Source organism: Pseudophryne corroboree, chromosome 3 (assembly GCF_028390025.1).
Source record: "Pseudophryne corroboree isolate aPseCor3 chromosome 3, aPseCor3.hap2, whole genome shotgun sequence".
NCBI classification, from domain to species: domain Eukaryota; kingdom Metazoa; phylum Chordata; class Amphibia; order Anura; family Myobatrachidae; genus Pseudophryne; species Pseudophryne corroboree.
This window is the reverse complement of record NC_086446.1, coordinates 374,675,474-374,692,995: the sequence shown is the minus strand read 5'-3', so window position 1 is coordinate 374,692,995 and position 17,522 is coordinate 374,675,474. Positions and strand designations below refer to the sequence as shown.

General features: G+C 50.2%; 1 protein-coding gene across 3 annotated transcripts in view; it reads left to right on the top strand.

Annotated features, from left to right (window-relative positions):
* The first annotated feature begins 7,830 nt into the window (after positions 1–7,830).
* LOC135055638 (nucleolar transcription factor 1-B-like) overlaps positions 7,831–17,522 on the top strand; it is a 67,250-nt gene continuing 57,558 nt past the window's right edge. Inside the window, exons 1-2 of one of the 3 annotated variants that reach the window (XM_063959932.1) lie at positions 7,832–8,096; positions 9,643–9,811. In XM_063959932.1, the coding sequence (XP_063816002.1) occupies positions 9,790–9,811 (22 nt within the window). In that variant the 5' untranslated portion in view covers positions 7,832–8,096; positions 9,643–9,789. Of the gene's footprint in view, positions 8,097–8,419; positions 8,649–9,642; positions 9,812–17,522 lie in introns of those variants that run through there. The other 2 variants (XM_063959933.1, XM_063959934.1) reach the window with 2 other exon arrangements.

The window sequence follows — 17,522 nt, the reverse complement described above, 5'->3', positions numbered from 1 at the left end:
AAGGAGACGACATACTTCGAGAGAAGGAATTACACAGATAGTGGCGAGAGTCATACTAGCTCACACAACAGGCAAATCAGCAACAGCTGAGACAGTAAACAACACAGAACTTACCTAGGAACCAGGCAGAACTGAACTAGAAACCAATGCAGGAAAACGCAGCGCTGGGCGGGCACCCAGCATCCTCTACGGACTACGAGAAAAGGATTTACCGGTAGGTAATTAAAATCCTATTTTCTCTGACGTCCTAAGTGGATGCTGGGACTCCGTAAGGACCATGGGGAATAGCAGCTCCGCAGGAGACTGGGCACAACTAAAAGAAAGCTTTAGACTACTGGTGTGCACTGGCTCCTCCCACTATGACCCTCCTCCAGACTTCAGTTAGAATCTTGTGCCCGGCTGAGCTGGATGCACACTAGGGGCTCTCCTGAGCTCCTAGAAAGAAAGTATATTTAGGTTTTTTATTTTACAGTGAGATCTGCTGGCAACAGACTCACTGCAGCGAGGGACTAAGGGGAGAAGAAGCGAACCTACCTGACTGGAGGTAGCTTGGGCTTCTTAGGCTACTGGACACCATTAGCTCCAGAGGGATCGAACACAGGACCCGACCTCGATCGTTCGGTCCCGGAGCTGCGCCGCCGGCCCCCTTACAGAGCCAGAAGCAAGAAGTGTTCCGGAAAATGGGCGGCAGAAGACTTCTGTCTTCAACAAGGTAGCGCACAGCACTGCAGCTGTGCGCCATTGCTCCTCATGCACACCTCACACTCCGGTCACTGATGGGTGCAGGGCGCTGGGGGGGGGCGCCCTGAGGGCAATATAATACACCTTGGCTGGCAAATCTACACCATATATAGTCAGGAAGGCTATATAGGTATAAAAATACCCCTGCCAGAATTCCAGAAAAAGCGGGAGAAGTCCGACGGAAAAGGGGCGGGGCTATCTCCCTCAGCACACTGGCGCCATTTTTCCCTCACAGCTCTGCTAGAAGGACGCTCCCTGGCTCTCCCCTGCAGTGTCAAGCTACATAAGGGTAAAAAAGAGAGGGGGGGCACTAAATTTAGGCGCAGTATATATAATATAAGCAGCTATAAGGGAAAAAAACACTCATTTATAGTGGGATCCCTGTGTTATATAGCGCTCTGGTGTGTGCTGCCATACTCTCTCTCTGTCTCCCCAAAGGGCTTTGTGGGGTCCTGTCCTCTGTCAGAGCATTCCCTGTGTGTATGCGGTGTGTCGGTACGGCTGTGTCGACATGTTTGATGAGGAGGCTTATGTGGAGGCGGAGCAGATGCCTATAAATGTGATGTCACCCCCTGCGGGGCCGACACCTGAGTGGATGGTTATGTGGAAGGAACTACGTGACAGTGTCGACTCCTTACATAAAAGGTTTGACGACATACCAAATATGGGACAGCCGGCTTCTCAGCCTGTGCCTGCCCAGGCGTCTCAAAAGCCATCAGCGGCTCTAAAACGCCCGCTACCTCAGATGGCAGACACAGATGTCGACACGGATACTGACTCCAGTGTCAACGACGATGAGACTAATGTAACTTCCAATAAGGCCACACGTTACATGATTGAGGCAATGAAAAATATGTTGCACATTTCTGATGTTACCCCCGGTACCACAAAAAAGGGTATTATGTTTGGAGAGAAAAAACTACCAGTAGCTTTTCCTCCATCTGAGGAATTAAATGAAGTGTGTGAAGAAGCGTGGGCTTCCCCCGATAAGAAACTAGTCATTTCTAAAAGGTTACTAATGACGTACCCTTTCCCGCCAGAGGATAGGTCACGTTGGGAAACATCCCCTAGGGTGGATAAAGCGCTCACACGCTTGTCAAAGAAGGTGGCACTACCGTCTCTGGATACGGCCGCCCTAAAGGAACCTGCTGATAGAAAGCAGGAGGCTATCCTGAAGTCTGTATATACAGACGGCCGCCCTAAAGGAACCTGCTGATAGAAAGCAGGAGGCTATCCTGAAGTCTGTATATACACACACAGGTATTATACGGAGACCAGCTATTGCTTCAGCATGGATGTGCAGTGCTGCAGCTGCGTGGTCAGATTCCCTGTCGGAAAATATTGATACCCTAGACAGGGACACTATATTGCTAACCATAGAGCATATTAAAGACGCAGTCTTATACATGAGAGATGCACAGAGGGATATTTGCCGGCTGGCATCTAAAATAAGTGCAATGTCCATTTCTGCCAGGAGAGGGTTATGGACTCGGCAGTGGACAGGTGATGCAGACTCAAAAAGGCACATGGAAGTTTTGCCTTTTAAAGGTGAGGAGTTGTTCGGGGATGGTCTCTCGGACCTAGTTTCCACAGCAACTGCTGGGAAGTCTGCATTTTTACCCCATGTTCCCTCACAGCCAAAGAAAGCACCGTATTATCAGGTACAGTCCTTTCGGCCCCATAAGGGCAAGCGGATTAAAGGCGCGTCCTTTCTGCCCAGAGGCAGAGGTAGAGGAAAAATGCTGCAGCATACAGCCAGTTCCCAGGAGCAAAAGTCCTCCCCCATTTCCTCTAAGTCCACCGCATGACGCTGGGGCTCCACAGGCGGAGCCAGGTACGGTGGGGGCCCGTCTCAAAAATTTCAGTGATCAGTGGGCTCGCTCACGGGTGGATCCCTGGATCTTTCAAGTAGTATCTCAGGGGTACAAGCTGGAATTCGAGACGTCTCCCCCCCGCCGTTTCCTCAAATCTGCCTTGCCAACAACTCCCTCAGGCAGGGAGGCAGTGATAGAGGCAATTCACAAGCTGTATTCCCAGCAGGTGATAGTAAAGGTGCCCCTACTTCAACAAGGATGGGGTTACTATTCCACAATGTTTGTGGTACCGAAACCGGACGGTTCAGTGAGACCCATTTTAAATTTGAAATCCTTGAACACATATATAAAAAAATTCAAGTTCAAGATGGAATCGCTCAGGGCGGTTATTGCAAGCCTGGACGAGGGGGATTACATGGTATCACTGGACATCAAGGATGCTTACCTGCATGTCCCCATTTACCATCCTCACCAGGAGTACCTCAGATTTGTGGTACAGGATTGTCATTACCAATTCCAGACGCTGCCGTTCGGTCTCTCCACGGCTCCGAGGGTCTTTACCAAGGTAATGGCCGAAATGATGATACTCCTTCGAATGAAGGGAGTTTTAATTATCCCGTACTTGGACGATCTCCTGATAAAGGCGAGGTCCAGGGAGCAGTTGTTGGTCGGGGTAGCACTATCTCGGGAGGTGCTACAACAGCACGGCTGGATTCTAAATATTCCAAAGTCACAGCTGGTCCCTACGACACGTCTACTGTTCCTGGGGATGGTTCTGGACACAGAACAGAAAAAAGTGTTTCTCCCGGAGGAGAAGGCCAAGGAGCTGTCATCTCTAGTCAGAGGCCTCCTAAAACCAAAACAGGTGTCGGTGCATCACTGCACGCGGATCCTGGGAAAGATGGTAGCTTCCTACGAAGCAATTCCATTCGGCAGGTTCCATGCAAGAACCTTTCAGTGGGACCTGTTGGACAAGTGGTCCAGATCGCATCTTCAGATGCATCGGCTGATAACCCTGTCTCCAAGGACCAGGGTGTCTCTGCTGTGGTGGCTGCAGAGTGCTCATCTTCAAGAGGGCCGCAGGTTCGGCATACAGGACTGGGTCCTGGTGACCACGGATGCCAGCCTTCGAGGCTGGGGGGCAGTCACACAGGGAAGAAACTTCCAAGGACTATGGTCAAGTCAGGAGACTTCCCTACACATAAATATTCTGGAACTGAGGGCCCTAAGTCAGGCAAAACCCCTGCTTCAAGACCAGCCGGTACTGATCCAGTCAGACAACATCACGGCGGTCGCCCATGTAAACCGACAGGGCGGCACGAGAAGCAGGACGGCGATGGCAGAAGCCACAAGGATTCTCCGATGGGCGGAAAATCACGTGTTAGCACTGTCAGCAGTGTTCATTCCGGGAGTGGACAACTGGGAAGCAGACTTCCTCAGCAGGCACGACCTCCACCCGGGAGAGTGGGGACTTCATCCAGAAGTCTTCCAACTGATTGTAAACCGTTGGGAAAGGCCACAGGTGGACATGATGGCGTCCCGCCTAAACAAAAAGCTAGAAAAGTATTGCGCCAGGTCACGAGACCCGCAGGCGATAGCTGTGGACGCTCTAGTGACACCGTGGGTGTACCGGTCGGTTTATGTGTTCCCTCCTCTTCCTCTCATACCAAAGGTACTGAGGATAATAAGGAGAAGAGGAGTAAGAACTATACTCATTGTTCCGGATTGGCCAAGAAGAGCTTGGTACCCGGAACTTCAAGAAATTATCTCAGAGGACCCATGGCCTCTGCCGCTCAGACAGGACCTGCTGCAGCAGGGGCCCTGTCTGTTCCAAGACTTACCGCGGCTGCGTTTGACGGCATGGCGGTTGAACACCGGATCCTGAAGGAAAAGGGCATTCCGGAGGAAGTCATTCCTACGCTGATTAAAGCTAGGAAAGAAGTAACCGCAAACCATTATCACCGCATATGGCGAAAATATGTTGCGTGGTGTGAGGCCAGGAAGGCCCCAACGGAGGAATTTCAGCTGGGCCGTTTCCTGCACTTCCTACAGTCAGGGGTGACTATGGGCCTAAAATTGGGTTCCATTAAGGTCCAGATTTCGGCTCTATCGATTTTCTTCCAGAGAGAACTGGCTTCACTACCTGAAGTTCAAACTTTTGTTAAGGGAGTGCTGCATATTCAGCCCCCTTTTGTGCCTCCAGTGGCACCTTGGGATCTCAACGTGGTGTTGGATTTCCTAAAGTCACATTGGTTTGAGCCACTTAAAACCGTGGAATTGAAGTATCTCACGTGGAAAGTGGTCATGTTGTTGGCCTTGGCTTCGGCCAGGCGTGTATCAGAATTGGCGGCTTTGTCATGTAAAAGCCCTTATCTGATTTTCCATATAGATAGGGCAGAATTGAGGACTCGTCCCCAATTTCTCCCTAAGGTGGTATCAGCCTCTCATCTGAACCAACCTATCGTGGTGCCTGCGGCTACTAAAGACTTGGAGGCTTCCAAGTTGTTGGACGTAGTCAGGACCCTGAAAATTTATGTTTCCAGGACAGCTGGAGTCAGAAAGACTGACTCGCTATTTATCCTATATGCGCCCAACAAGTTGGGTGCACCTGCTTCAAAGCAGACTATTGCTCTCTGGATCTGTAGTACGATTCAGCTTGCACATTCTGCGGCTGGACTGCCGCATCCTAAATCAGTGAAAGCCCATTCCACGAGGAAGGTGGGCTCTTCTTGGGCGGCTGCCCGAGGGGTCTCAGCTCTACAACTTTGCCGAGCAGCTACTTGGTCGGGGTCAAACACCTTTGCTAAATTCTACAAGTTTGACACCCTGGCTGAGGAGGACCTAGAGTTTGCCCATTCGGTGCTGCAGAGTCATCCACACTCTCCCGCCCGTTTGGGAGCTTTGGTATAATCCCCATGGTCCTTACGGAGTCCCAGCATCCACTTAGGACGTCAAAGAAAATAAGAATTTACTCACCGGTAATTCTATTTCTCGTAGTCCGTAGTGGATGCTGGGCGCCCATCCCAAGTGCGGATTGTCTGCAATACTTGTATATAGTTATTGTTTAACTAAAGGGTTATTGTTGAGCCATCTGTTGAGAGGCTCAGTTGTTATCATACTGTTAACTGGGTATTGTATCACGAGTTATACGGTGTGATTGGTGTGGCTGGTATGAGTCTTACCCGGGATTCAAAATCCTTCCTTATTGTGTCAGCTCTTCCGGGCACAGTATCCTAACTGAAGTCTGGAGGAGGGTCATAGTGGGAGGAGCCAGTGCACACCAGTAGTCTAAAGCTTTCTTTTAGTTGTGCCCAGTCTCCTGCGGAGCCGCTATTCCCCATGGTCCTTACGGAGTCCCAGCATCCACTACGGACTACGAGAAATAGAATTACCGGTGAGTAAATTCTTATTTTCTCTTACGTCCTAGAGGATGCTGGGGTCCATATTAGTTCCATGGGGATGTACCAAAGCTCCCAGTATGGGGAGGGAGAGCGCGGAGGCTCCTGTAACACTGCTTTTGTCTTTTCCGGAGTTTCCCAGGCCTTTTCAAAGATAGCGTTTAATTCTTTGGATGCCGGGAAGGTGAGGGGGGGCTTCTTATTATCTGTAAAAAAGGCCTCCTCCATCTGCTCAGGAGCTGTGTCAGAAATATGTAAAATATCCCTCACAGCTTCAATCATCAACTGCACCCCCTTAGCAAGTGATGTTGTCCCCCTTGACACATCCCCGTCACCGTCTGCAGCGTCAAAGTCGGTGTCACCCTGCGTCAGCAAAGTAAGCGCACGTTTGTGAGAATGTACTGCAGGGTACCCCGAGGAGGCAGTATCAGACCATACAACCAGAGGACTGGAGGACCTAAGTGGCATGCTCAGTCCTAGCAACTCTATCAGAAATCTGATAGTCCCCCTAAGAGAGGCTAACCATTCTGGCTCTCTAGCTGGGATCTGTGCTAAAACAGTGCAATCCTGATTACATGGTATGGAGTCTTCCTGGGCAGACAAATCCTCCTCAGCATATGAAACATTGTCCCTAGACATGTTGTCACACACCCCACAAACACACAGAGATTGGAGCCAACCCACACACAGCGCTATTAGAGTACAGGGAGACCCTAAACCCACGCTGACTGTGTCCCTTAATAGGTGACACAGCCTCCCCTCCCTTCTACAACCCCCTGCTACCGTACAGATAGCTGGATTCGCTCTGGAGGGACTTGTGCATCCACTGGCAGTGAGCGGCAGGCAGGAAATTGGCGCTGAACGCTGCTGGGTCCGCTTTGAGAAGCTCCGCCCCCTCAATGGTGCTGGCTTCCTGCTCTTTGAAGATTTTATTGGCCGGAGGATTTTGTGCTGGCCTGGATCCACAGACCCAGACAGGCTTGTTTTGGTCAGTGTAGGGTCCGGAGCTGGGCCAGGGCGCCCCTCCCAGCACCGCTGAGCCTTCCAGGAGCGCAGTACCCTCTAGCCGCCTTCTTCACACTGGCCCCCCGCTTGCAAGGGGAGACACTGACTCACTTGCCACACTTCAGCTCCCTGAGGTTGTGGCGGCTGGGGTGAGCGTTCCCCTGTGGCGGGGCGTGATCGGACCCCGCAGGGCGGACACTGCTCTCCCCGCTCAGTCCCTCGCTGCAGGGAGGCTGTCGCAAGCAGCCTCCCTGTAAAATAAACTCAGAAAAAGTTTTTTTTCTTTGTTTTTCAAAGAGAACTCTGTAGAGCTCCCCTAGCTGTGACCGGCTCCTCTGGGCACATTTTCTAAACTGAGTCTGGTAGGAGGGGCATAGAGGGTGGAGCCAGCCCACACTATTAAACTCTTAAAGTGCCAATGGCTCCTGGTGGACTCGTCTATACCCCATGGTACTATGCCTCCCAGCATCCTCTAGGACATAAGAGAAAAATGGACACTGAAAGAGCGATAAGATAGGTAGGATAGGAACCAAGAGCTGTGTCTTAAAGACCTAGGAATTGTAATCTTTTTATGAAAGGAGGGTGGTCAAAAGCAGCAGAGATCTAGAAGAAAAAGTGAGTAATGGCCTTTAGTCAGTGCTGTCTCTGTGGAGTGTTAGGAACACTGAATGAAGCCTGAATGAACTGGGTCCAGTTTCTCAAGTAGCTTGGAGAGGCAAGGGAGTTGAGAGATGGGACCATGGATGAACATCCCACCAGCTGCGGCTCCGCCACCTAGCTGTCCTCGCCCCTGTACTATGTACAGTTCAGATGCTGGAACCCGGCGCATGCGTTAAACCACAGAATCGGATGCAAACACCTCCCATTGGGACTGCCTGTAGTGTCTGTGACTGGCAGGTAGGACTTCCAATAGGAAGTCTCTGCCACTCACAGTGAAGCCAGTGCAGTCTCACGGACACTGAGCTAAGGCCCCCAGACGGAAAAGGTCCCTTAGCCCACTTGATTCTAGCATCTACCGTTGCCCGGAGGGAGCTGAGCTTCGTCGGGGGGGCTTCCGGTGCGCGTGTTCCGGTGAGACGCCACCAGAGCAGCATGGTCAACAGGGCGCACATGGACTAGCCGTATGCTATAAGACTGGGTAAGTGGAGATCACCGCGTTGCCCCTCGCTAATCACTACCATCCGGTAGTATTAACTCTGCTGCAAGTGGTCATGTGTGGCGGATCTCCGCCTGCAGCAGTTGCGGCCGCCCGGTCACAGCGCACGTGCAGATGGCATTGCATGCTTCAGCGCGATCTGCTATGAGAACGTATGTGTGCTGCTTCGGCTCCCGGTCAGCCCGGGGGCGGCGTATAGCAGGGCTTTTATTGCTGTAACACCTCAGTCACATTGCAGTTTACTGACGTTTTACCGTGTTTGTACATTTCCTATTTGTAAGAATAGGGTCTGATATCTGCTGCAATGGGGCAGCATGCACAAAGCTCCAGAAAGCGTAACTGCAGGAGTTTGTGCCCACTATTTATGGCTTTGGCTATAGGAGCTTCTTTTCGCAACTATAAATGGAAAGGGACCCGAAGGAGCCATTCACATCACAGGTCCCATGCGAAGGACGGTGGCTTTAAATTTCAATCCCCAGGAACTAAGAAGAGATCATGTCATCAGATGTCCCAGCAAGAGCATGTGACTGCAGGGTAAATATATGAACTGGTGATATGGGAGGGGGGGAGAGGAATGGTATGTGTGCTATATCACTTCCCCTCTATGTATGATAGCTGGGATGCGTATCAGCGCTGCTATCTAAAAGATAACAAGCCTGTATGTGCAGCCAATGTATGCTGACCGTTCCGACACCTGCAGCTGTCTATTTCAACAGCTGTATGGTGTCGATGCCCATACACCACAGCAGGGACAGAGTTGGCAGTGGTGGGTGCCGGCTCCTTACTGTGCTGGGGATCTTACGTGAGTAGCGATATCCTGCACATGCACAGTGGAGCCAGCTGGGCAGGGAGAGACAGAGCGTCAGCACTGAGCTGATACGCTGTGAGCTCAGGGGGACACCGCTGGGAGCTCCCCCGCTTCGGCAGACAATATGTTAAGTCCTTTCCTGCTTTGCCTCAGTTATAATGCGAAGCAGGAAGTGTTATAGCGGTACAATGTATGCCGCTATATTACATTTACCTAAATGGCCCAAATGTATTTAGCCTTAACAAAAGATGAAGTGGAGACTGATAGAGAGATAAATGTCCAGCCAATCAGCTCCTGTCACTTTTCAAACACAGCCTGTAACATGACAGTTAGGAGCTGGTTGGCTGGTACTTTATTACTCAAAATCCGTCTCCACTTTCTCTTGTTAAAGCTTAATACATTTGGGCCAATGTTCATTAACGATCACATGCATCTCGCTCGTAGGATGAGCAGCAGCTGCAATGAAGGTGTTGGCAGGCACAGGATGGCTGCGGCTGGGTGAGGGTTCATATGATCAAAGTTGAATGTTGGTAATGCTAAGGCTATAATCCTATGACACGGGCATGTGGGAGGGGTGTAGAGCTGGTATCCCAGTCTAAAGCCAAAAAATACAGTTCAGTTCCCAAACTGGGGTCATGCTTGCCTACTCTCCCGTAATGGCCGGGAGTCTCCCACAAATTGGCTGATAATTTTATTTATATAGTGCTCTTTCTCAAACAGGACTCAAGGTACTTATGAGTAGCTGTTAGTGAGCAGCATATTCTATAAACGGCTCCTGGTCTGCCATCGTAGAGTCTCTTGGACCAATACTAAGGATTTGCCCTGCAGACACTGAACGGAGCAGAAGGGGCACAAATAAAAGCCACCATGACTGCTGAAAGTGATCAAGGTGAGTAGATTGGTGTGTGGCCCTGCCTGGTTCCAAGGATGGGTATTCAGCAATGCCTGGAGCGGGATGTACTAAGAGCGAATAGCATTGCGAAGGACAGCTCTTCCGATAAGAGCTGTCCTTCGCGATCTCCATCTGCTCCCTGACTTCCGGGCTTCGTCCCCACAAGTCATTCTGCGCATACGTAGGGTGACGGGGCATGCTGGGAGGGATCCGATCAGATCCCTCACACCAGCGCTGCGGAGAGAAGCCCATAAGCTGGCGATCCCCTCCGCAGCACTGTCCCGGGGGTCAGTACATTCTGAAAATTACAGAATTTTCCGTTTAGTACATCCCGCCACTGGTGTTTTTACCTTTACAAATCCTGTTTTACCTTTGAATGTCTTGGAACATTCAGCTTTAATTCTCTGAGAGATATGTTTTATGTGCTATCTTGGGGTGAGTTTGTTGTGGTAATGCTTTGAAGTCTAATTAGTTGTGTAATTTTCAGTCTACCTGCAAGTATAATACTGCTGAGTAGTTTGTGTTTAACCTTAAATTATATTTCTCCTACGTCCTAGAGGATGCTGGGGATGCTTCAAGAACCATGGGGTATAGACGGGATCCGCAGGAGACATGGGCACTTTAAGACTTAAAGGGGTGTGAACTGGCTCCTCCCTCTTTGCCTCTCCTCCAGACTCCAGTTAGATTCTGTGCCCAGTGAGACTGGATGCACACTGAGGAGCTCTCCAGAGTTTCTCAGAAAAAAAGACTTTGTTAGGCTTATTATTTCCAGGGAGACCTGCTGGCAACAGGCTCCCTGCATCGTCGGACTGAGGGGAGAGAAGCAGACCTACTTCTGTGAGTTTCAAGGCTCTGCTTCTTAGGCTACTGGACACCATTAGCTCCAGAGGGTCTGATCGCTAGGAACGCCTAGATGCTCGTTCCCGGAGCCGCTCCGTCGCCCCCCTTGCAGAGCCAGAAGTCAGAAGATGGGTGTGTAGAAGGAGATCAGAAGACTTCAGTGACGGCTTTGAGGTACCGCCAGCGGCCGTGCTGCGTGCCATGCTCCCACACACACAGCGGCACTACAGGGCGCAGGGGGGGGGCGCCCTGGGTGGTATTAAACCTCAATATATAGACTGGCAAAACAGGATTACAGTGCCTGGGCACTAATACCAAACCCCCGCCAGTGTAAAAATTAGAAAAACAGCGGGGCTGAAGCGTGCCATTAAGGGGGTGTGGCTTAGCCCTCACAGCTCTAATCAGCGCCATTTTCTCTTCACAGAGCAGCAGAGACGCTGGTGCTGACCACCTACACTGCTGTACAAGTAACGGTGCGAAACCGGGGGGGGGGGGGGGAGACACAGTTATTTGGTGCTGTTTTATTAGTATAAAAGCGCTAACAGGTCTGAGGCATTATTTTAATCGTGTTCAGACCGGGATAGGCGCTGGGTTGTGAGCTGGCAGAACTCCCTCTGTGTTTCTCAAACAGGCTTTGCTGTGGGTCTGTTCCCTATAGCCCCAGTGTGGTTGTGGGTGTCGGTACATGTGTGTTGACATGTCTGAGTCTGAGTGCTCTTCCCAGGAGGAGGCTGGAGTGGGGACAGAAAAGGCTGTGGGAGTGACCGTGTCGGCACCGCCGACGTCTGATTTAGTAAATGTTTTGAATGCTAATGTGGCTCGATTGAATAAGAGATTAGATAAATCTGAGTCTCAGAACCAGACATGGAGAAAATCCATGGAGGATGCATTATCACAAGTTCAGACCCCCTCGGGGTCACAGAAGCGTTCATTTACCCAGATAGCGGATACAGATACCGACACGGACTCTGATTCCAGTGTCGACTATAGTGATGCCAGATTGAATCCTAAACTGGCTAAGAGCATTCAGTACATGATTGTGGCGATAAAAGACGTATTACATATCACGGAAGACCCTGCTGTTCCTGATACTAGGGTCTGTATGTTTAAGGGAAAGAAACCTGAGGTGACGTTTCCTCCCCCTCATGAACTGAACGCTCTTTTTGAAAAAGCTTGGGAAAATCCTGACAAGAAGTTACAGGTTCCCAAGAGAATTCCAGTGGCATATCCGTTCCCCTCTGGGGACAGGGAAAAGTGGGAGTCAACTCCCACGGTGGACAAAGCTCTATCGCGTCTGTCCAAAAAGGTGGCGCTTTCGTCTCCTGACACGGCAGCCCTAAAGGATCCTGCGGATCGTAAGCAGGAAAATACACTAAAATCCATTTTTGTCACTACAGGTACGCTGCTCAGGCCTGCCGTTGCATCGGCATGGGTGAGTAGCGCTATTGAAAAGTGGGCAGATAACTTGTCATCTGATATAGATTCCCTGGACAGGGATAGCGTTCTTTTGACACTGGGTCATATCAGGGACGCTGCAGCCTATCTAAAGGAATCTGCGAGGGATATTGGCCTTTTGGGATCAACGGCCAATGCCATGGCAGTCTCAGCTAGGAGGGCATTGTGGATTCATCAATGGAATGCTGATGCTGACTCTAAGAAGGCTATGGAGTCTCTGCCGTTTAAAGGTGGTGTCTTGTTTGGCCTCGCTGACCTGGTATCTACGGCTACCGCGGGTAAGTCATCGTTTCTGCCTTATGTCCCTGCACATCAAAAGAAAACACCCCACTATCAAATGCAGTCCTTTCGGCCCAATAAATACAAAAAGGGTCTTCCTTCCTTCCTACGAGAGGAAGGGGAAAAAGGTCACAGGCTGTGGCAAGTTCCCAAGAGCAGAAGGCCTCCCCGGCTTCTACCATATCCACCGCATGACGCTGGGGCTCCTCTGCGGGAGTCCGCACCGGTGGGGGCACGTCTCCAACTCTTCAGTCAGGTCTGGGTTCGCTCGGCCCTGGATCCTTGGGTGTTAGAAATAGTAGCCCAAGGGTACAAATTGGAGTTTCAAGACGTGCCCCCTCACTGATTTTTCAAATCGGCCTTGCCAGCTTCTCGTCCAGAAAGGGAGGTAGTATGCGATGCAATACTAAAGCTGTGTCAAAATCAAGTTATTGTCACGGTACCCCCGTCACAACAGGGGGAAGGCTTTTATTCGAGCCTGTTCGTGGTCCCGAAGCCTGATGGCTCAGTCGGACCGATTCTGAACCTAAAATCCCTCAATTTCTATAAAAAAAATAAATTAAAATTCCTGATGGAATCTCTCCGAGCAGTGATTTCCAGTCTGGAGGAGGGGGATTTTATGGTGTAGGTCAACATAAAGGATGCCTACTTACACGTCCCCATGTATCCTCCATGTCAGGCTTATCTGAGGTTTGCTGTTCATGATTGTCATTACCAATTTCAGACGTTGCCATTTGGTCTGTCCACGGCTCCGAGGATTTTCACCAAGGGTATGCCGGAAATGATGGTTCTGCGCAAGCAGGGAATCACAATTATCCCATACTTGGACGATCTCCTGATAAGGGCGAGATCCAAGGAGCAATTACTGAAAAACGTTACGCTCTCCCTGACAATTCTGCAACAACATGGTTGGCTCCTAAACTTGCCAAAATCACAGTTGGTTCCGATAACACGGCTGTCATTCTTGGGTATGATTCTGGATACAGAATTAGAGAGTTTTTATTCCAGTGGAAAAGGCTCTGGAAATACAGAACATGGTAAAACAGATTCTGAAACCGGCAAGAGTGTTGATTCTTCAATGCACTCGGTTGCTGGGGAAGATGGTGGCGGCCTACGAGGCCATTCAGTTTGGCAGGTTCCATGCCAGAGTGTTTCAGTAGGACCTGTTGGACAAGTGGTACGGGTCTCGCCTGTACATGCACCGGAAAATAATCCTATCTTCCAGGACCAGAATCTCTCTCCTGTGGTGGCTGCACAGTTCTCACCTCCTAGAGGGATGCAGGTTCGGGATTCAGGATTGGATCCTGGTGACCACAGATGCAAGTCTCCGAGGCTGAGGAGCAGTCACACAGGGGAAAAATTTCCAGGGAAAATGGTCAAGCCTGGAAGCTTGTCTGCACATAAACATTCTGGAATTGAGGGCCATTTACAACGGCCTTCTGCAAGCGGAACATCTTCGCGGTCTGCCCGTCTTGATTCAGTCAGACAACATAACAGCAGTGGCGTACATAAACCGCCAGGGCGGAACAAAGAGCGGCGATGGCGGAGGCCACAAAAGTTCTTCGCTGGGCGGAGAAACATGCAAGCGCTCTGTCAGCAGTCTTCATTCCAGGAGTGGATAGCTGGGAAGCAGACTTCCTCAGCAGACACAATCTCCATCCAGGAGAGTGGGGTCTTCATCAAGAGGTCTTTGCAGAAGTGACAAGTCGTTGGGGAATTCCTCAAATAGACATGATGGCGTCTCGCCACAACAAGAAACTTCAGAGATATTGTTCCAGGTCGAGGGACCCTCAAGCAATAGCGGTGGACACCCTGGTGACACCGTGGGTGTTTCAGTCGGTCTATGTGTTGCCTCCACTTCCACTCATTCCAAAGGTGATAAAGATCATAAGAAGAACAAGGGTTCAGGCGATACTAATTGTTCCAGACTGGCCAAGGAGGGCCTGGTATCCGGATCTTTAAGAATTACTCATGCAAGATCCCTGGCCTCTTCCTCTACGAGAGGACCTGTTACAGCAAGGACCGTGCGTGTATCAAGACTTACCGCGGCTGCATTTGACGGCATGGCGGTTGAATGCCAAATCCTAGCCCGAAAGGGTATTCCCAGTGAAGTCATTCCCACACTACTTCAGGTTAGAAAAGCAGTAACGGCGAAGCATTACCACCGTATTTGGAGAAAATACGTGTCTTGGTGTGAATCCAAGAAGGCTCCTACGGAAGAATTTCAGCTGGGGCGCTTGCTCCATTTTTTGCAAGCAGGTGTGAATGCGGGCCTAAAGTTACGCAACATTAAAGTACAAATTTCGGTCTTACCAATTTTCTTTCAGAAAGAATTGGCCTCCCTTCCAGAAATTCATACCCTCGTGAAAGGCGTGCTGCACATCCATCTTCCGTTTGTGCCCCCAGTGGCACCATGGGATCTTAATGTGGTGTTGCAGTTCCAGCAATCTCATTGGTTTGAACCTTTATGTAAGGTTGAGTTGAAATTCCTTACTTGGAAAGTAGTCATGCTGTTGGCCTTGGCATCCGCAAGGCGGTTGTCTGAATTGGCGGCTTTGTCTCACAAAAGCCCCTATTTAATCTTCCATGCAGATAGAGCGGAGTTGAGAACTCATCAGCAATTTCTGCCAAAAGTGGTTTCATCGTTTCACGTAAACCAGCCTATTGTGGTGCCAGTGGCTACTGATGCCTTGGCGGAATCGAAGTCTCTCGATGTGGTCAGAGCTTTGAAAATCTGTCGCCAGAACGGCTCAGATTAGGAAAACAGAGGCTCTGTTTGTCCTGTGGGCTCCCAACAAGATTGGGGATACATCAGTGTCCTCTACTCCCATATCTATGTAGTTATGGGTTCATTTAAAGGACAGGTTGGAAACCATTTTGTGTTGCAGACTCCATTACAATATACACGTAGGCATTACATACAATTCTTATATCGCTGGATACAAATTAATGTCCCATTTGCCACAGGGCTCCTGCTTCCAAACAGACTATTGCACGCTGGATCGTAATACGATTCAGCAGGCTCATTCTACGGCGGGATTGCCGTTACCGAAATCCGTAAAGGCCCATTCTACCAGAAAGGTGTGCTCGTGCTGGGCGGCTGCCCGAGGGGTCTCGGCATTACAGCTTTGCCGAGCTGCTACTTGGTCGGGATCAATCACCTTTGCGAAGCTTTACAAGTTTGATACCCTGCCTGAGGAGGATCTCTTGTTTGGTCAATCGGTGCTGCAGAGTCATCCGCACTCTCCCGCCCGTTCAAGAGCTTTGGTATAAACCCCATGGTTCTTGAAGCATCCCCAGCATCCTCTAGGACGTATGAGAAAATAGGATTTTAATACCTACCGGTAAATCCTTTTCTCTTAGTCCGTAGAGGATGCTGGGCGCCCGTCCCAGTGCGGGCTGTATCTGCAGTTATTAGTTATGGTTACACACATGTTGTGTTGAGTTCAGTCAGTCTGTGGCTGATGTTAGTCATGCCGTTGCATGCGTTGTTGTTGTTGAATGCCATGTTGTACGGCGTGTTTGAGGTGTGAGCTGGTCTGTATCTCACATTAGTTTAAAAATTAAATAAATCCTTTTCCTCGAAATGTCCGTCACCCTGGGCACAGTTCCTATAACTGGAGTCTGGAGCAGGGGCATAGAGGGAGGAGCCAGTTCACACCCTTTTTTAAGTCTTAAAGTGCCCATGTCTCCTGAGGATCCCGTCTATACCCCGTGGTTCTTAAAGCATCCCCAGTATTCTCTACGGACTAAGAGAAAAGGATTTACCGGTAGGTATTAATCCTATTATTTACTAAGCGGCAACTATTTAAAGACACCGGTTGTTGAAGGTTTTGCCATTGGGGTTTAAAACAGCAATAATATTAAATGGAAACCTGTCATGTTTTCAATTTAATATTGATATTTCTCTTACGTCCTAGAGGATGCTGGGGACTCTGTAAGGACCATGGGGTATAGATGGGCTCCGCAGGAGACATGGGCACTCTTAAGACTTTAGATGGGTGTGAACTGGCCCCTCCCTCTATGCCCCCCCTCCAGACCTCAGTTAGGTCCTGTGCCCAGAGGAGACAGGATGCACTACAGGGGACCTCTACTGAGTTTCTCTGAAAAGACTTTTGTTAGGTATTTTATTTTCAGGGAGCACTGTTGGCAACAGGCGCTTCGTGGGACTGAGGGGAGAGAAGCAGACCCACTTTCCTGGACTGATGGGCTCTGCTTCTTAGCTCCAGAGGGTCGGAACACAGGTGTCGTCCTTGCTGTTCGTCCCAGAGCCGCCCCGCCGTCCTCACAGAGTCGGAAGATTGAAGCCGGGTAAGTATAGGAAGCAGGAAGACTTCAAAGGCGGCAGAAGACTTCAGATTTTCATGAGGTACCGCGCAGCGGTCGCGCTGCGCGCCATTGCTCCCACAACACACGCAGGGGGGGGCGCCCTGGGCACCAATTTTTACCTCACATAAGACTGGCACACGTGTATAGATACTGCGGAGGCAGTATATAATAAATCCCCCGCCAGTATAATAAAAATAGCAGGACCGAAGCCCGCCGTCAAGGGGCCGGAGCTTGATCTTCCAGCACTAACCAGCTCCATTTTCTCCACAGCATGCTGCAGAGAAGCTGCTCCCGGACTCTCCCCTGCTGAACAAGTAACAGGAGGCAAAAACAAGGACGGGGGGGGGGGGGCACAATTATTTGGTGCTAATTCTATATATGAAGCGCTGTACAGGCTTTGTTTCAGTATCTAGTGGCGCTGGGTGTGTGCTGGCGTACTCTCTCTCTGTCTCTCCAAAGGGCCTTATTGTGGGTCTGTCCCCATATTCATATATCCCAGTGTGTGTGGGGGTGTCAGTACGTGTGTGTTGACATGTCTGAAGCGGAAGGCTCGTCTAGTGAGGAAGCAGAGCAGATAGTGGTGGTGTCTCCATCGGCACAGCCGACACCTGATTGGTTGGACATGTGGAATGTTGTAAATGCTAATGTGGCTTTATTACATAAGAGATTGGACAAAGCAGAGAAGTCAATCCATGGCTGTTACTGTGTCACAAGACCCTTCAGGGTCCCATAAACGTCCCTTTTCCCAAAGAGCAGACGCTGATACCGACACGGATTCCGACTCCAGTGTCGACTATGATGATGC